The sequence below is a fragment of the Arvicola amphibius genome, chromosome 6, assembly GCF_903992535.2.
Source record: "Arvicola amphibius chromosome 6, mArvAmp1.2, whole genome shotgun sequence".
Taxonomy (NCBI): domain Eukaryota; kingdom Metazoa; phylum Chordata; class Mammalia; order Rodentia; family Cricetidae; genus Arvicola; species Arvicola amphibius.
The window spans coordinates 21841241-21859005 of record NC_052052.2 but is presented as its reverse complement, the minus strand read 5'-3'; the positions used below and the strand labels follow the sequence as shown (position 1 = coordinate 21859005).

The following is a 17765-nucleotide window of genomic DNA, read 5'->3' as shown; positions in this document are numbered from 1 at the left end:
TGTACTTTCATTCCTTATGAATTCTTTAAAAGCATCTATTATTTTTAATTTGCAGCAGCTCTTGCCAGGTAAAAAGTTTTGGGAAACAGATGAATCCAGCAAAGATGGACCAAAAGGAATATTCCTGGGTGATGAATGGCGAGACAGTGCCTGGGGAACATCAGGTAATCTAGCTCTAGCGTCTCTACTGTGATTTATGCCTGTCTTAGAGCTCCCTTCCTCAGCACTTGGCAAGTCATGAATTTCACATCAGTGGCAAAAGCACTCCAAGCAAATGTCCTGTCCAGTAGTAGCTTAGATATTGTAATATATTAAAAATAATTAATGCAAAATCAAATCTTCACTATTTTCTGAAGTTCTAGTCACAGAAGAATGTACTCATTTGAAATGACTGTAAATTTAGCTCTGAGGTTTCACTTTGTGCTGCTGTCAGTTTGCCTGGAATTGGAAAATCCAAGCCTGTACTTTGAACTTCATGATTCTTTCCCCCTTGATGTTCTGTGCCATATATGGGATAGTAATCTTTAAATGTGCGTGGGGCTAAATGAAATCACCAGGCACAGACATTCTTGGGATAGACTTCCCCTGAAGAGGGCTGGGGAGAGTTACTAGAGGCAGAAAAAGCAGCAGTAGATAGAAACCATAGCTTCCAGAGAAGAGAGGATAGAAAACCCAGCACTGGACAAAGCTGTGTTCAGGACAGTGCAAAATGGAGTCCTCAGAAAGATTTGTTGTTGCCAGTAAGCAACATTAAAGAAATTCTGCAACTTGAAAGAGGTGAACATTGGCTTATCAACCTATGTGAACTGCTGTCCTCCTTTGCTATCCTAGATAGAGGAGGGGTGTGTTCTGTGTCCTTAGCTTATGTAGAATATCAGTGCTTATTGAAAGACCCAAGAGGAAAGCTTGGCTCAGCTGACTGTAGCAGGTCTCCTGATTCCCAGACATTGCTTTATCCATGAGACATCACTCATAATTTGTTTGGTCCTCTGGCTGCACTGTGTCATACTTGTGTATCTTTTTTGTAGATCATTCAGTTTCCCAGCCAATCATGGTGCAGAGAAGACCTGGTCAGAGTTTCCATGTGAACAGTGAGGTCAATTCTGTACTGTCCCCACGATCGGAGAGTGGGGGACTAGGCGTTAGCATGGTGGAGTATGTGTTGAGCTCATCCCCGGGCGATTCCTGTCTAAGAAAAGGAGGATTTGTAAGTTGGCTTGAGGAACTTGTTCCTATCTCTTTCTTCCCCTTCCCTCAAAGCAAAATGTGCCTTTTGAGTTTCCTAGGTACTCACAGCATTCATTACAGGGTGTTTAACACTTCCATTGTAGCACAGAGCTCGGCAAACATTAGCAGGAGAGGTAAACTACATTTCAAAGATGGCAAAGTAACGTTTCTCCTACTAGGGGATGGGGCATATAGTTAGGTGAGATAAGAGCTAAAATCAAAGTCTCAGTTACTTGGTCTATGAGAAAACACTCTTCATTACAACCAAAAGCAACTTCTTTACAAAGGAAGCAGAAGTTGGGTGTCAGTAGAAGGGAGGTACTTGTTTGAGAGGAATGATTGGCCACCAACCAAGAACCTTAAGAAGCATTCTTGTTTTGCAGGCTAGATTTTAATTTTATGGTGGCCTTTATTGAGCAGCTTTTTGCCTATCCTGATGAGGGGAGTTTGAAGTTTCTCTTTTCTTTTCTTTTCTTTTTTTTTTTTTTTTAAATTCATTGCCACTAGCCTCACTTATTGCTGGCCAAATAGTAGCTATAGCAGCCTCTGCTTCCTGCTACTTCCTATTAAAGCATTCTTTCTGAAGCTTTGTGAGTGCTTTCTCAAAGCATACTATATTATCAGCTCTATAGATTGAAGAATCTTAAGACATATCTACTTGAGTTTTCCTCATTTTGTACTCTCTGGCTGATGTTAGATGCTGCAGCTAAGAAGACTAGTAGGGACTCTGGCACCTGCCTTTCTTCTTTACCCCCTAACTTGCTTGGTTTTGTTCCTTTTCAGTCCTTTTCTTGGAAAGTTTTTATGGCCTAATACTACCTGGTGGCGAATGTTTGAAATACCTTTCCCCTCATATTATCATAATTGTGGTTTTATCCATACGTGTATTTCTTTATATGTTGCATTTGTTACCTAGATTCCTTTTCTGTGCTGGTCCCTCTGTTGCTTAAAACTCTAGAATAGTAGTAGTTGGTGTTTGGTGTTTAGTAGCCTGCTCTGTATGTCAGGTACATTCTTGTACTAGCCTTTTCAAAGCTGACCCGAATGTTTCTGGATCTTTTGACTTTGTCCGGACACAGTGACTTACAAATCAGATAGGAAACAGCTTCTGTGTTCCTTCTCAAGGAGCTCCTTGGGGGAGAATAGATCTACACTTTGGATATGAGGAATGGGATCAAGCCAAATGCTCATTTTCCTGTCTTCTCAAGAGAAGACTGGAACTCTGTTTTCACTAATACTCACCTCAGTTTCTTCAGTCCCTAACCTCTTAAGATTTCTTTGAGAAAGTGCTGCCTTCTAAACACTGCCTACTGCTTTGAGTTACTTGCTGGAGAGAAATGATAACAATGGCTGTGAATTCTCTGACCAGTTTCTGGTTTGTGAACATTAGCCACAGGTACACACCCAGATTGCTGTGAACTTTGTAAGAGGGAGAAAAATCACTTGAATTGAAACGTAGATAAAACAGCGGAATGGAATTATTACTAGTGGAATAACTTTTAAGACAGTTTTTATGATAAAACCTTGCCTTTGGGTTGTAAAGTAGGGTTCCATTTTTAGTTGTTTTGGGAAACTGGTCATTTTTATCTCTGGGGTAGTATTGTGACTAGATGAAATTAGGCCAGATGATATGATGACTATCCCACCTCCAGTTGAAAACAGTAGTCCCCTGGAGACAGCACTCTTGGCAGTTAGATAATTTCCTAAACTTCTGAGATGTACACCCAAGATAATAATAACCGAAAATTTGTGTTCTCTCTTAGGAGGACGGCTGTGGGGGTAGAACCCTATCTAACACTTTGATATCTATGCCATCTGTAGATTGATAGAAGAAGACTGGTGGATATCAAGCCACGGTGTTGGCAGGTGCCATATTCAGGCATGTTGATCAGAGAACGGCTGGTCAGCTTTGGAGTTGCATTCTGCTGGTGTTTTCTATAACCTGGGTTTACTCCTGTGTTGGTTAGGATGACACCTAGAGAAAACTATATTCATGGGAAACCTGAATCATTCTCTAGTTCTCATGATATGGATACAACATCTTTCTTAAAAACAAAAGTACTAAAGTATTAAGTTTGGAGAGCAAGGACAGTGAACCACCTTTACCTAGGAGTATTGTCTACAGAACACTTGCCTCCTGGTTAGAGCAGCTGGACAGTTTTGGTCTAGTACTGGCTGTGTGGCCAGCCTCATTTGTGGTATATAGTGAGTATATAGAAGCCACAGCAGGTTTTTCTCAGATGCGAGAGCTGGCAGTCAAGATGTTAATTTTTCAAGTGAAGGTGACCCAAAAGGAGAATATTGTTAACTCTGCAGTAGTTTCCCAATTTCATGAGATTTCCTCATCACGGCTTGAATAAAAGGATTTAGCTCTTTGTCTTCCTTTCCTTGTGCTTCCTGAGTTGATTTTGGTGCTGTAAAGATAAGGAACACTTTTAGGAGGTGGGGTATGGTGGTGTACACCACTAGAGAGAAGCCAAAGTATCCTCTGAGTTTGAGGCCAGCCTGGTCCACATAGTTCCAGGTCAGCCAGGGCTACATAAAACCTGCTACAAACAAATTACCTAACTTATTTTGAGGTTCAGCAGAAGACTCTGACAGCTGCTCTGTTCTCACACTTACTGTGAATGCTATCTAGCCTGCTGCATGTGTATCCCCCACCTTTGTTCCTGAAATACGATATTCTCTTTTTATTTACTGGGTTCACAAGTGTTATAAAATCATAGGAAATTTGAAATTCTTTCGGTGACATTGCTTATATAAGGACTCTGTTGGTCTTCTGATTTTCTTCAAATAGGTTGAACATGATTGCTACCTTGTTTATCCACTGCAAACATTGGATTAGTGACAACTGATCTAACTTGGGGAGATGTTGGAAGCTCTCCCCATTTGTGTCAAGCTCCTGCTTTCTGACCTGGAGAATGCATACTTCTAGCTGTTCATCTGGGCCACAACAATTTGGCTTGGGAGGCTAGTATATTATAATTGATTTTTTGTAAAACTTTGGGTATTGTATTACATATAAAAGTCAGGGTTTGAGTCTCAATTGAATTCTTCATCTGTATAACAGGGATAATTAGCATTCGAGGAAGTCTCATAATAATATAACAAAGTATATTGATAATCAAAATTAGTGTGCATCAATATCATTAGCATCACCCTGGGGCTTAGGATTGCTAGACCCTACCCTAGGCTTCCTGAACTGAAAGCTACATGTCATTTTGGGGACAAGGTGTCACTATGTAACCCAGGCTGGCCTCAAACTCAGTCTTCCTGCCTCGGTATCCTGAGTGGCAGGCTTGCAGAATGTGCCACCATACCTTCATAAGATAATCCCCATCCCAACCCCCACCCCTGTGATTGACATGTGTACTAAAGTTGAGACACTGTTAGAATCTCCTTGGAAGATTATGTCATAGGATAGAATGCTTTTAGATTCTGGCTAGTTCTGCAACTGAAACCACATGCTGTAGTCTGCAATGTCAAACTTAAAAGCAAACAAAACCAAACTGCTTTTGAGGGTTTTCTAATAAAATCAAGCATCATTTTTTTGCCTGAAAGTTTTCCTTTTTTTCCTCTTGCATATCATAGCAGATGCCCGTTTGTCTTAACTTTCTTCACACCAGGAATTGGGTGATCAGGACCATGGTGCCTGTGTAGGTTTTGCACTTTTTTCAGCTTTTGTTCCTTCTGAAATCAGTGCATATTTCAAATGAGTCCATGTCAAACTTGAACCATTTGTTAAGTCCTTTTTTTTAGTGGTGTCTAGCATGATAGTATTTCAGAGTCAATGAAATGTAGTGGCTGCATTTTTTTGATACTAATTTTAGAAAAACAAATTGTTTTTATTTTTTGAAGAACTTTAATTGTAAGAATTGCCTTATTTAATACTTGGAACAACCCTTATGGTAAATTAATTTATAGATGAGGAAAATAAGACTCAGAAGCCAAGTCCTGGATTCAAGCTTTCTTTTCATTTCTGTTTTGTCTGACATGGCATTTGCACTATGGTGACTTTTGAGCTGGGTTCTCTTCAAGTTGTTACAGAAAGGCTAGCAACTGCAAACTTTTACTTATTTTCTTATTACTGAAAGTCTATACCTATCAGAGAAATTAACTATTGTACTCTGAAAAAATTTGGGTTGGGGGCTAGAGAGATGGCGCAGCAGTTGAGAGCACTAGCTGCTCTTCCAGAGGACCCAGGTTCTGTTCCCAGTACCTTCATGGCAGCCCACAGCTGTCTGTAACTCCAGTTCCAGGGGATCTGACACCCTCACACAGATATATGTACAGGCAAAACCCAAACACTAGTGCATACTAAATAAATAAATAATCAAAATGGGGGGCTATTTTTTGATAAACAGGTATGCATAAGACTTCATTCAGTTAACATCATCTTGTTTGCAGGCACAAAATACTGCTTCTTTGGTACTGATGGAGGAGAGCCTCTGATCTCACTAACTGGCCCTTCCACTATATGAAGTGTTGTTACAAGAACCTGGCAGTGAGAGGATTTCTGGCTCTAAGTTGCTTGGGAATAAGAGAGATGTTCAGAAGTATCTGGGGTGCGCAGGCCACCCGTGTGCTTCAAGTTTTTTTTAAAACCAATATCTGCTTGACTCCTGGTTCTTTGGTAGCTAACAGTGGTGATATTCTTCCATTACTGTGTTGCTCTGCTATCTCTTCGCACCCTTTTCTTCCCACTAGAGAACTGAATAGGGCCCCAATGCTGTGTGAAGTCTACATCACTGGTGGTGTTTTTGAATATTACTGTTTAGGGTGTTGGTCGCTTTAAAGGAACCCAGGCTAAGAAAGATTCCGTGATCCTTGCTTTTTTTTGTCATTTATTCATGTGTTCATTCAGCTCATAGGGTTTTTTTGTTTTTAGGATTGTTGTGTACTGAACCACAGGCCAGCAAATCAAGGACACAAACATTGCTTGTCTTTTTAATTTTTCTGTTTGACCTTAATTATGTTGTTTCTGAAGTGTTGGTACTTAAGAGAGCTTTTAGGGAAAAGTTTTCTTAAAAGTGCTGCATGTGGAAGCATTTTCAGATGAAGTAAATTGGAATGTGTGTGGGTGGACCCCAGGCACCTTTAAATTTTGAGATTATGATCATCAACCAGAACTAAAGAGCCACTTTCAAATGGCTGCTCTGGGAGGATCATATCAGTTATGTGCTTGTATTTGGTAGTGTTATTTTGCATCTGTTCTGCTGTATTTTTGCATGTGTATAAAATAACATTTTAAAACTTCACACATGCAGTACTTTTTTGTTGTTCATAACTATTTATTAAATAAGATTATCTCTGTTTTATCGATAAGAAAACTAAGACTCAGATATTAAATGACCAAAGTCCTATGTCCAGTAAATATTGCAGATAGAACACAGAATAGATTCGGTGCACCTGTGCCAGTATTATCTGAAAGACCACATAACTGCAAACACCCCACCTTACATCTTATTAAGAACCACAAAGATGCTCAAAATGGATACTTTATACTCCATTTTTATTTTTCCCCTAAATTTATTTTTATTTTATGCATATGGGTTACCTACCTGCATGTTTATCTGTACAACATGTGCACGCAAATATCTCTGCAGGCCAGAAGAGGGTTTCGATTCCCTAGGAACTGTTTTGACCTGCCATACAGCTGCTAGGATTGAACCCTTGCCATCTTTCTAGCTCTACTTTTCTGTTAGGCTTTTCCTTCCTTCCTTCCTTCCTTCCTTCCTTCCTTCCTTCCTTCCTTCCTCCCTTCTCCCTCCCTCCCTCCCTCCCTCCCTCCCTCCCTCCCTCCCTCCCTTTCCACACACACACACACACACACACACACACACACACACACACAGTGTCCAATAGTGCACAGGCTAGCCTATAACCTGTTTAGCCCAAGTGCCTCTGTATTCACGGTAATCCTCTTGTTTTTATCACTTGAATGCTGGGATTACAAGTTTGACTACCCTGCCCTGCTGGCCCCTCACTAAGAGACCTTTTTGTAATTATTTGAGACAGGGTCTTTTACTGTGGCCCTAGATAGCTGGTAACTTAATGCTTCTGCCTCCTAAATGCTAGGACTACAGGAAAAAACATTTTTATGATCTGGACCCCAGTACTGTCTTTAGGTAGCAGCTTGTTTCTCACTATGATCTTGACCTGAGGCAGATTTGATTGCCAGCTATTTTTGTTGTGTCATTGTTTATTCAATGAATTTTTTTTTGGTTTTTTTGAGACAGGGTTTCTCTGCAGCTTTGGAGCCTGTCCTGGAACTAGCTCTTGTAGACCAGGCTGGCCTCGAACTCACAGAGATCCGTCTGCCTCTGCCTCCCGAGTGCTGGGATTAAAGGCGTGCGCCACCACCGCCCGGCTCAATGAATTTTTTTTTTAAGTAAAGTGGATTTGTGCTTATATTTATTGGTTTATACATATACAAGTGCTGATGTTTTAAACGTTCTCCACAATTTCTACAAGTGGAGATTCACCATGAAAAATCAACAGGTAGGAACATCTCTTAGATCCCTTACTGTCCAGTAGAAAGAGTTGCCAATGTTTTGCCAAAGATTTGATGTTTTAATAGGGGAAGACAGTCAGACAGCAAATTTTAGGAATGCATTTTTCAGGATTGGTGAAAACTAACTCTCCTCAGGAAATATTTTGAAAATAGAACTCTTGACTATGAAATTAATAATGAAATTTTGTTATTGACTGTGTTTTCAGTATAGACCAGTGAGCAAATAGATTGAGCAGGTTTGCAGGAAGTCCTGGTGAAGGTCGCCAAAGAGTGAGAATGCTGAAAAGTGAGCTGTCCACTGAAGGTGCCTCCTCCCATACCATGCTTGCTGTGTAGGAGCTTCCTACTGCTCCCTTCTTCTAGGTCCTGTGTAGTTTTATGAACGTTTGAACTCCTTGAGAGATACTGGAACTGAACAGTTTTTCTTGAGCCATAGATTTGATTTATAGGCTTGTAGAGATTCTTCATTTGATACTGGTCATGACAGTAATAGTTTCTTTTTGCCATTGCGACAATATTCTCACCAACTAGACTGGTTTAATGATGATAAAGAGAAGATCAAGTTTCTTATTTTTGGCATTTTGGTTTCACGGGAGATTTTCATCCTCACCATTAAAACACATTTATTGAGCTTCTGCTAGATAGCGTATTCATCTTTATAGCTTTAGCTACAAAAATGAAAACGTTACTTTCTTACTTCTCTTTGCATTGTGTAGGTTGGTGCTGATTCTGGTTATCATGCAAGCTCTGTTGGCCTTCAGAGCCTTGTCTTCCCATATCTGTGTTTGAAGTTTCAGGGTACTCTTTCAGTTCTTCTGTGTATTGTAGAGGTGCAGTCTACAAGGCACACCCCACTGTGGCTCTTATTGTGCTTCACTGTCTGGATGCCACTAGAGGCTATGCTGTTTATACTGATCACAAGTACTCCTATTTTCATATTATCCACAAAGGCTTTCTTTTTCTTTGTGTATTTGAACTGAGAATAACTTTAAAAGGAAAATGAGGTCTGAAATAGTATCCTACAGATCTGAGGCTGTCAGGCTCTTGCGTTGTAGTTCTGGCCAGGTGATTTCTTAACTCTTCAGAGAACTTGTGTAGTTTTCTCTGTGCAACTTGTCACCCTTTTCAGTCGGCCTGCTCACAGCTAACTGCCTGCTGCTCTGTGCTCCACTGAGTTCCACTGAAGATAACCTAGTGATTGGATGCTTGCTGTACAGGTGTTTGCTTGTTGTCCACTGGGCTTGCTTTGTGCCAGGAACATTAATTTGAGCCATGTGCACTTGTTTCCTCCATAAAACAGGAGTCAGTGATGGGAATAGCAAGATTGCTTCTCTCATTTTATAAAAGCAAATTAATTAGTTCCCTGCTTTGCCAGGGTCTGCAAAACCCTCTGCTATGTCAAGTCACAAGATAGTTGCTTTCCTTTTGGAAATCAAAACTTTTTTTCCCCTCTCCTATATCCAAGACTTATGCTGGATTCTATTAAGACAAACATTTGCATTTCTTTCAAAGGAAGGACTTGAATGTATCTGGTTTCCAATCCATTGCAGTTGGTCCAGTGTTTGAAAGTGTGAAACATTTCAGAAGTAAATTCTCTTGTATCAAATTCCTCAGTTATATCATTAAAACTAATTTGCACTGAAATATGTAGACAATGGAAGATGAGTTTTTAGAGTATGCTTCCAAAAAGTAAGATTTAATTTATTTTGTAGCATCTTTAAAAAAAAAATCAATGTTGACTGGACGGGTACACACTTGTAATCTAAGCATTTTAGAAGGCTGAGGCAAGAGGGTTGCCAAAAATGCAGGCCAACCTGAGCTTTGTATGTAGTGTGTTGCAAGCTAGCAAGGGACAGCAAGAACCTGACTCAGAGATCAAACGGACAGAGACATAAACAAAACAAACAGGCAAATCAAACAAAATACAATAATTTTAAGGATTTGGAACAGCAGGGTGGAACTGGGGTGGTAGTGCAAGAGGCACTATCAAGTAGAGACAAGTTGAGTTAGAATAATTTTGGCCCACATTAAGTTTCATGTTTAGAAGTGAAGAAGGGGCTTATATAGGATAGTGAGAAATCATTTTTTTTTTTTTTTTTTTTAAAGAGGGCTTAATTCTTTCCCTGCTGGAGTCATGCTAGACAGATTTGAGAGTAGAGAAGTTGAGAGTTCCACAGTTTTAATTGGGCTTTGACTAGAAGAGGGGATTGGGCAGAAGGGAAAGTATATTGTATGATAAGATGTCCTCAGTTCTGTAACATACCTGTCTGTGTGTCTTCCCCCATTTGGCAAAACATTCTGCAGTGTTCCTGCCTCTGTGTTGTTTGTGAACTAGACTGTAATTTCAGAAGTGGGTACGGTCTTGTTTCAGTTAGCATTTAGTGTAGTCTGTGTGCACAGTGGGCGTCCACAATTAGCTGATGATGATTAGTGAAGCTGAAGCTATTTTTTAAACAGGGCCCAAGAGATGCAGACAGTGATGAACACGACAAAGGTGAAAAGAAGAACAAGGGTACGTTTGATGGAGATAAGCTAGGAGATTTGAAGGAGGAGGGTGATGTGATGGACAAGACCAATGGTTTACCAGTGCAGAATGGGATTGATGCAGACGTCAAAGATTTTAGGTTTGTATATTTTACACTTCTGATTTTGAATTGTGGGCTGTGGGTTCTTTGCTTTTATTTTAGTGTCTTCCTTCCTGTTTTCTTTAAAATAAAATTGGATCTAGTATAGATGATGCCATAGAAGTGTAAACTAACTGGTAAAGTGGAATTTTCTAAGAGCTGACCATGTTTGATGCTTTGCCCAAATGATAGAATTTGTATTTGTATGGAGCTGGGTTCTCAGAGTTATTCCACAGAGGAGATTTTAGTAAAATACTTTTTGTGTAGGTGTTTTGGTACTTCCCCCGAGTTTCTCCCGTGCCACTATATACTAGCGTCTCCCTCTCACAATGGAAGGAGAAATTACTGAGAACTTGTGCGCCTTCTCCCATTTCATTTGTGTTCAGTAGCTCCATTCCTCGTAGATAGGCCAGGCACCAGTTACTTCAGATTGAAGAAGTAGAAGTTGAGATGCAGAGGGTCTCACTATATAACCCAGGCTGGCTTTGAACTTGCAATCCTCCTGCCTTGGCCTCTGAGTGCTGGGATTTCAAATGTATACTGTCACGCCCAGCAAATGGTTTGTTGCTAGTCATACTTTCCATGGAAAACTCCTGTGCCATCCCTGGTTATGCCTGAGTTGCAAATTTTACCCCTGAGGCAGAACATATATAGTATTATACATTTGTCTTCCACATTTGGCAGCCATTCTTGTTTATATAGACAAGCTATTCGTTATGGTGTGTAATTTTAAAAAGTCTAACTTTTTGGTTCAGTGATACACGTACAAATAATGCCAGTCTACAGCTAATGAGTGTTTATTTGAATACACATACAAACATGCATTTCACATCCTCCAAATACCCACTAGTATAAAAAAATGTATTTTGCATCTTTTGCAGCAAAAGTATCAGTTGTTTAATAAGCCTAATTTTGTATATATTGAACATACGTAAAATTAGAGTCTTTGAAATTTGAGGCAAATGGCAATAAATGCTTGTCTGTGTCCTTGGGATGTGTTCAGATAGCCCCACCTCCTTGTAATACAATAACCCTGGAGCAATGCTTTGTGATATCTGGATGGGGCAGGAGGTGGTTGAAGTGGTGGTGTATGTGAAGGATCATGACAATACAAAACTTGTACCAGCTGTGTTCTTTTTTAGAGATGAAGTATTGAATGTAGGCACAGGCTGCTCTCCTTTGCCTGTAATGGGTTTGAATGATACAGTCATTTAACATAGAGTTGTGGTATATCTCAAGTCCCAGTACAGTACTCACTTAAGCTTGTGGCCAAGTAATCACCACTGGTGCCCTCTTTGCTCTTTGCTCTTTGCAGTGTCATGATATGGAGTATGCAACTAGCTTGGGTTTAGTATTGTCTTTGGAGTAGGAGCTTGTGGTCAGCAATGAAGCTTTATACATTTTTGAGCTAATGCTTCTTCCATTCCTTTGGCAGATGGGTGTAGTGTTTAACATTCATAATAAGTAGTACATGAAAACCTTTTTATTAAGATCATTGAAGAATTGGAATTTCCTCTAGGAAACAACATTGGGTGTTTTGCTTTATTTGGAAACAAATTCTTGTGCATACTCCAGCATAACTTGAAACTTGCACTGAATGCTGGCATCATAGGTGTGTGCCACTTTGCCTGGCCTGGGAACCAACCTTTCCGGTTTGCTCTGTGTTTAAAAGGAGCAACTACTGGTGGGGTATATTTATTTATCTCTGTGCTTGGGGGGCATTTGTTTTCATGACTGCCATGGGAAGTATTGTTTTTAGCTTTCTCTTTCTTTTATTTATATTCCATGGTAAAGGGTATTGTCCATTAATAGAAGATGATACAGGTTCAAGAGGTGTCTAGGAGGGAAAGTAAACAATAGACTCATTCTAGAGGTGTCAACCCTGTAAGCCTTGTCAAATATTTTGTAGAACTAGCTTTGAAGACTAAACTGGGGGTTGCTGTAGTGTCCCTCCCCGATCAAAATAAGGTTTAATGCCCTTTACTTTCTCTGTTTAGCCGTACCCCTGGTAATTGCCAGAACTCAGCTAATGAAGTGGATCTTCTGGGTCCAAACCAGAATGGTTCTGAGGGCTTAGCCCAGCTGACCAGCACCAATGGTGCCAAGCCCGTGGAGGATTTCTCCAACATGGAGTCCCAGAGTGTCCCCTTGGACCCCATGGAACATGTGGGCATGGAGCCTCTGCAGTTTGATTATTCAGGCACGCAGGTACCTGTGGACTCAGCAGCAGCAACTGTGGGACTTTTTGACTACAATTCTCAACAACAGGTACAGTGTGTGTCTTTGTCATCCTTCTACTTTCTTTCTAACCAGCACATTATGGGGGGTTGGATGGGCAAAGGTGTATTTTAAAATGCCACCAGCCAGCTACTTTTTATCCCGCAAAGAAATAAATTTACAAAGTTCACCTTTCTCCGCAGGAAGCTGGGTCTTAGGCTAACATTGCTGGGATGAGAGCATCCTGCTCTCTATATATTGTGCTTGGCTCTTGTCTCCCCATCCCTGGGGAATGGGAGAGTATCCTATCAGATGCTAAGTCACACTTGAAAGATTAATGTTGTTGTATGCTGTTGATGGGTTGTTTTGTGTTTTTTTTTAAAAAAAAAGAGAGAGAGGCTAAAGAGATGGCTTAATGGACAGGAGTGCTTGCTTTGAAAGCAAGGTGACCCCCAAGTCCAAATCTCTAGCATTCCTGTAAAATGTGGACAAAACTGTGCATGCCTCTAACCCCTAGCATTAGAGGTCAGAGATTAACCAACCTGACAGTCTAGCAAAAAACAGTAAGCTTCAGATTCAGTGTGAGACCCTGTCTCAGAAAATAAGTTGGTTAAAAAAAAAAAGGTGGATAGCAATGAAGGAAGACTTTTAGTGTCCTTCCCTAGTATTATTCACATGTGCACAGAGAGGCACATGTTCCCATTTCTCAAGTGTGCATGCCCTCTTCCTCCTGGAAAAGGGAGATATATAAGATAGTGATCTCTCTTGTCCATTACCTCAGTATAATCAACCCATTATAGATATAGTCTATAACACACATAATAGATACCTTTCAGAATATGATTAGTTGAGCATGTAAAATGCTCTGTAAGGTCTATAATTATCTTTTGGGGGGTGTGTGTGTGTGTCTGTCTGTCTGTCTGTCTGTCTGTCAGTCTGTCATGGGAGCCAGCAGTGTATGTCACCAGTAGAGGTCAGAGGAAGATGCTGGATGATTTTGTTTATTGCTCTTCGCCTAATTCCCTGAGAAAGGGTCTCTCACTGAGTCTGAAACTTAGCGCTTTGTCTAGTAAAGCTCCAGTTATGTCATTCTACCCTCCCCTCTTTAATGTGCCTCTACTCTCAGTGCCCGAGTTACTATGCTAGCCATGCCCATTGTTTCCCGCACATTCTTTTAAGTGGAAGAGACTGAAATCTTTTTGTAGTTTTCAAATTCTTTATTGTCTTTGGAGATGAGTCGTGCTGTTCTGTGCCTGCACTTGCTGTCGTTTAACTTATACCAGATGAATTTTGGTTGGTAGATATGAAGGTCATCTTAGGGAGTTTACCAAAAGAAATACCTTTGACATATGCTGTGAGTATAAATGGTTGTTACGTGTTTGCTGCTTTTTCTGGTACTGGGGGTAGAGCTTGTGCTATCCAGGTGAATAAGGCTGAGCTATACCCGAGTTCACATGAAATTTGCTTAACATTTTTTTCATAAAAGGACAAATATAATTGGACATTCTTCTCTCTGTAGCTCCCAGTAACTATGTCCAGCTCCATAAAAAAATTACCTGTCTGTTCTCTCTCTCTCTCTCTCTCTCTCTCTCTCTCTCTCTCTCTCTCTCTCTCTCTCTCTCCCTCCTTTATTGGCTCAATGTTTTCATTTTGTATTTTAATTGAACCCCTTTTTTATGTAAGAAGAGTTTGTCTCCAGTGTTTTGATAACAAAAATTTGTTTCTTTCACTTAACTGTTCTTTATTTCATACATAGTCAAGGAGTTGTTGTCTTTTGGTTTAATAGTCTGTTGTAGTCTATTGTTTTATCAGGAGTTTGGGAACTAACTATAAGGATTTAAACACAAATGAACTTTTGTATGTATCAGAGATAAGTTGTGCAGATGTACAATGCCATGGGTGGCTTTTCCACTGGCTAATTTAAACAGATTTGCACTTTGGAACATATTGAGTTCCAAAGTGAGTATTTCATGGATATCTTAGTTTTTGCAGCGAAAGGGTATTGCTATGTGCACAGATGTGATGTGGACCTTATTGTTTTATCCCTTGTCTTAGTGTTATTATTGCTATGATCAAACACTGTGATCAAAAAAAAGCAAGTGGGGTAGGAAAATGCAGTCTGTCATTGAAGAAAGCTAGGGTGGGAATTTGTAGTCAGGAGCGGATGCAAAGGGGTGTTGCTTGCTGGCTTGCTCCTTATGGAGCTTTCCTATAGAACCCAGAACCACCAGGCCGGGGATGGCCCCACCCACAAAAGGACTCTACCACGTCAATCACTAATAAAGAAAATGCTTTTCAGCCTGATCTCATGGGAACATAATCTCCATTGATGTTTTCTGCACTCAGATGACCATAGCTTGTTTCAAAGTTGACTAATTACAAAGTTACCCAATTACTGCTTCTTCCCCATTCATGCCTATGAGACGCTCAACTCCTGAGTTGTATTGCCAACCTCAAATTAACTGTTTTTGTTTTTGTTTGTTTGTTTGTTTGGTTTTTTTTTGGTTTTTTTTTTTGTTTTTCGAGACAGGGTTTCTCTGTAGCTTTGAAGCCTATCCTGGAACTAGCTCTTGTAGACCAGGCTGGTCTCGAACTCACAGAGATCCGCCTGCCTCTGCCTCCCGAGTGCTGGGATTAAAGGCGTGCGCCACCACCGCCCGGCTGTTTGTTTTTTAAAGTAGATTGTTTTTAAGAACTTTTGCCCTGGATACCCTCATATCATCTGGTAGTCATTATTCTAAGATTTCCAAGCTCTTTTCAACCTCAGGGAAGCTAGAATTAAGTTAAGGCAGTTGGTAGGTGTTACCTTCCTCATCTCTCTAACCTTTATATTTTTGCATTTTATACTTTTCTGCTACTGTGATAAAACACCATGACAAAGACAGTTGAGAGAAGAAAGTGGGTACCTGAGCTCCTGGTTTTAGAGGGATGAGAGTCTGTCATTGCAAAGAGATGTGACAGCAAGTGGCGGGCATGGCTACAGGAAGCTGAGGGCTCACATCTTCTACTATAAACACCAAAGAGAATGAACCAGAAGTGGCTGGCTTTCTAAACTTTAAAAACTCACCCCTTAGTGATGTATTTCCTCCAGCAAATTTGAGTTCCCAAACTGCACCATCAACTAGGTTTCAAGTGTTCAAATGTCCGAGACTGTGGGGGACATTTTTTATTGTTCATCACATTTTTATTCTCTTCCTCCAAGAGTCAGCTGGGTCTTTCATTTGTTTCTATGTAATCTTCATCTCCTGTGAACTCCATTGTATAAGGTGGCTCATTTCAGAGCTAAGAGCACATGTGCGATACATTTTGCCTGTGTTGGATAGTGTTATTGTCTTTGCCATTTTGAAGGCCTCTGCTTTCCTTCAGCCAAATGAATCTTAAGTGAGCCATTCCCCTATTTCTTTTCCCTCTCACTACTTCTCTTTTTATTTAATGCACTTTCCCAAATTAAAATTTGAAATTGTATAATACACGGGAAAGTTTTTGGATATTGTTAGAAGGTTTGTTATATAAGATACAGTATATAATATTATTGTATAATGGATAGGAAAGTTATTTCTTGGATCAGATGAACCATTTAGGGTCACTGTGTTGCTATCTGATCAAAAACTATGGCCCTTTGCATCTGGCAAACATTCTTTTGGCATCCAACTTTGCAAACTGATTCCGGGAGATTGAGAATTTTTGGACTACATATAATAACATTTCGTTGTGTCTTTTTCATCTATATCCAAGTACAACTTTTAATGATAGAGCAAGATTTTCTATTGGCTTTTTTTTTCTACCCAGTTTTCTATTTAGTCATTAGGATGCATTTCATCATTTAAATTTTACAAGGTAGCACTCCATGATAAGAGATGGGATGGTGTCAGAGAGATGTCAGTGGTGTTAAAACACACTTGCCCTTCAGAGGTGCTAGGTTGGGTTTCTAGTATCCATATTGTGTATTGTCTTAGTTGGTATCTTTATTGATGTGAAGAGATACCATGACCATGACAATTCTTATAAAGGAAAACATTTAATTGGGGATGGCTTAGAGTTTCAGTGGTTCAGTCTGTTATCCTCTTGGCAGGAAGACATGGTATCTTGATCCACAGGCAGTAGGAAGTGAATGAACTGTGTGTCACTCTGGGCATTACTTGAGCATATAAGACCTCAAAGTCCACCCCCTTGGTGACACACTTCCTCTAACAAGACCACCCCTCGTCCAACAAAATCACACCTCCTAATAGCACCACTCCTTTTGGGCCAAGCATTTAAACAGTGGGGGCTATATTTATTCAAACCATGTCTACTGGTACCCCCCCACACCACCACCACTGTGTTACTGTGTACCTTTGACTGTAGACCAGGCAGGCCTCATTCTGTCTGTCTGAGATTGCTGGGATTAAAAAGTGTGTATTATTTATTGCCCTTCTGACCTCGATAATAGGTGTGTTTATATACACGTGTGTGTGTGTATTTAAAATAACACTTTAAAATAACAAAAAGAGATGAGACCATTGATATCTACACCATAGAACCTTACCTTACTGAGTTCTCTTGTCTCCAGAGGAAATAAAAACTTCTGGAAGAACTGCTGATATTTTTGTAGAAGATGAGAATTGAAAATACTCATGGAGTAATTAGTATTACCAAAGTCTAAAATGCGCATGATCAGAGGTGTGTTCAGCCTGTATGGTTATTTGGATAGAATGTGAAATGGACAATGACAAAACATTTCTTAGGAGCATTTCTTCTTCTTCTTCTTCTTCTTCTTCTTCTTCTTCTTCTTCTTCTTCTTCTTCTTCTTCTTCTTCTTCTTCTTCTTCTTCTTCCTTCTCCTTCCTCCTCCTCCTCTTTTTTTAAAAAGTCAGGGTCTTTCTATGTTACCTTAACTCTCCTGTAACTCATGAACTCTCTGCTTCTGTCTTTCAAGCACTGAGTGCAGGAGGAATATCTTAATTTTGTATATGTAGAAGCAGGTTTAGGCACTCCTGTGTTAATCAGTCTGTTATTTGTTGACTTATTAGTCCTTCAGGAACCTTGGGTTCTGCTTGAAATGGAATTGTTTTCAGTTGGTATAAGTGCTGTCAGTCAGGGATGGGAGAGATCAGTGATGACCGGTTGTTGGGTGTATATTGTACTGGTGAGAGAACAGAGATGGGAATGATGGATATACAGTCACAGGATACCTGGAATAC

General features: G+C 40.1%; 1 protein-coding gene across 15 annotated transcripts in view; it reads left to right on the top strand.

Annotated features, from left to right (window-relative positions):
• Pum1 (pumilio RNA binding family member 1) overlaps positions 1-17765 on the top strand; it is a 114441-nt gene that overhangs the window by 52355 nt on the left and 44321 nt on the right. For 9 of the 15 annotated variants that reach the window (XM_038334818.1, XM_038334817.1, XM_038334821.1 and 6 more), the window contains 4 exons: positions 56-164; positions 1029-1207; positions 10199-10365; positions 12363-12633. In XM_038334818.1, coding sequence (XP_038190746.1) covers positions 56-164; positions 1029-1207; positions 10199-10365; positions 12363-12633 — 726 coding nt within the window. The remainder of the gene's footprint in view (positions 1-55; positions 165-1028; positions 1208-10198; positions 10366-12362; positions 12634-17765) is intronic. The other 6 variants (XM_038334824.1, XM_038334823.1, XM_038334822.1 and 3 more) reach the window with 2 other exon arrangements.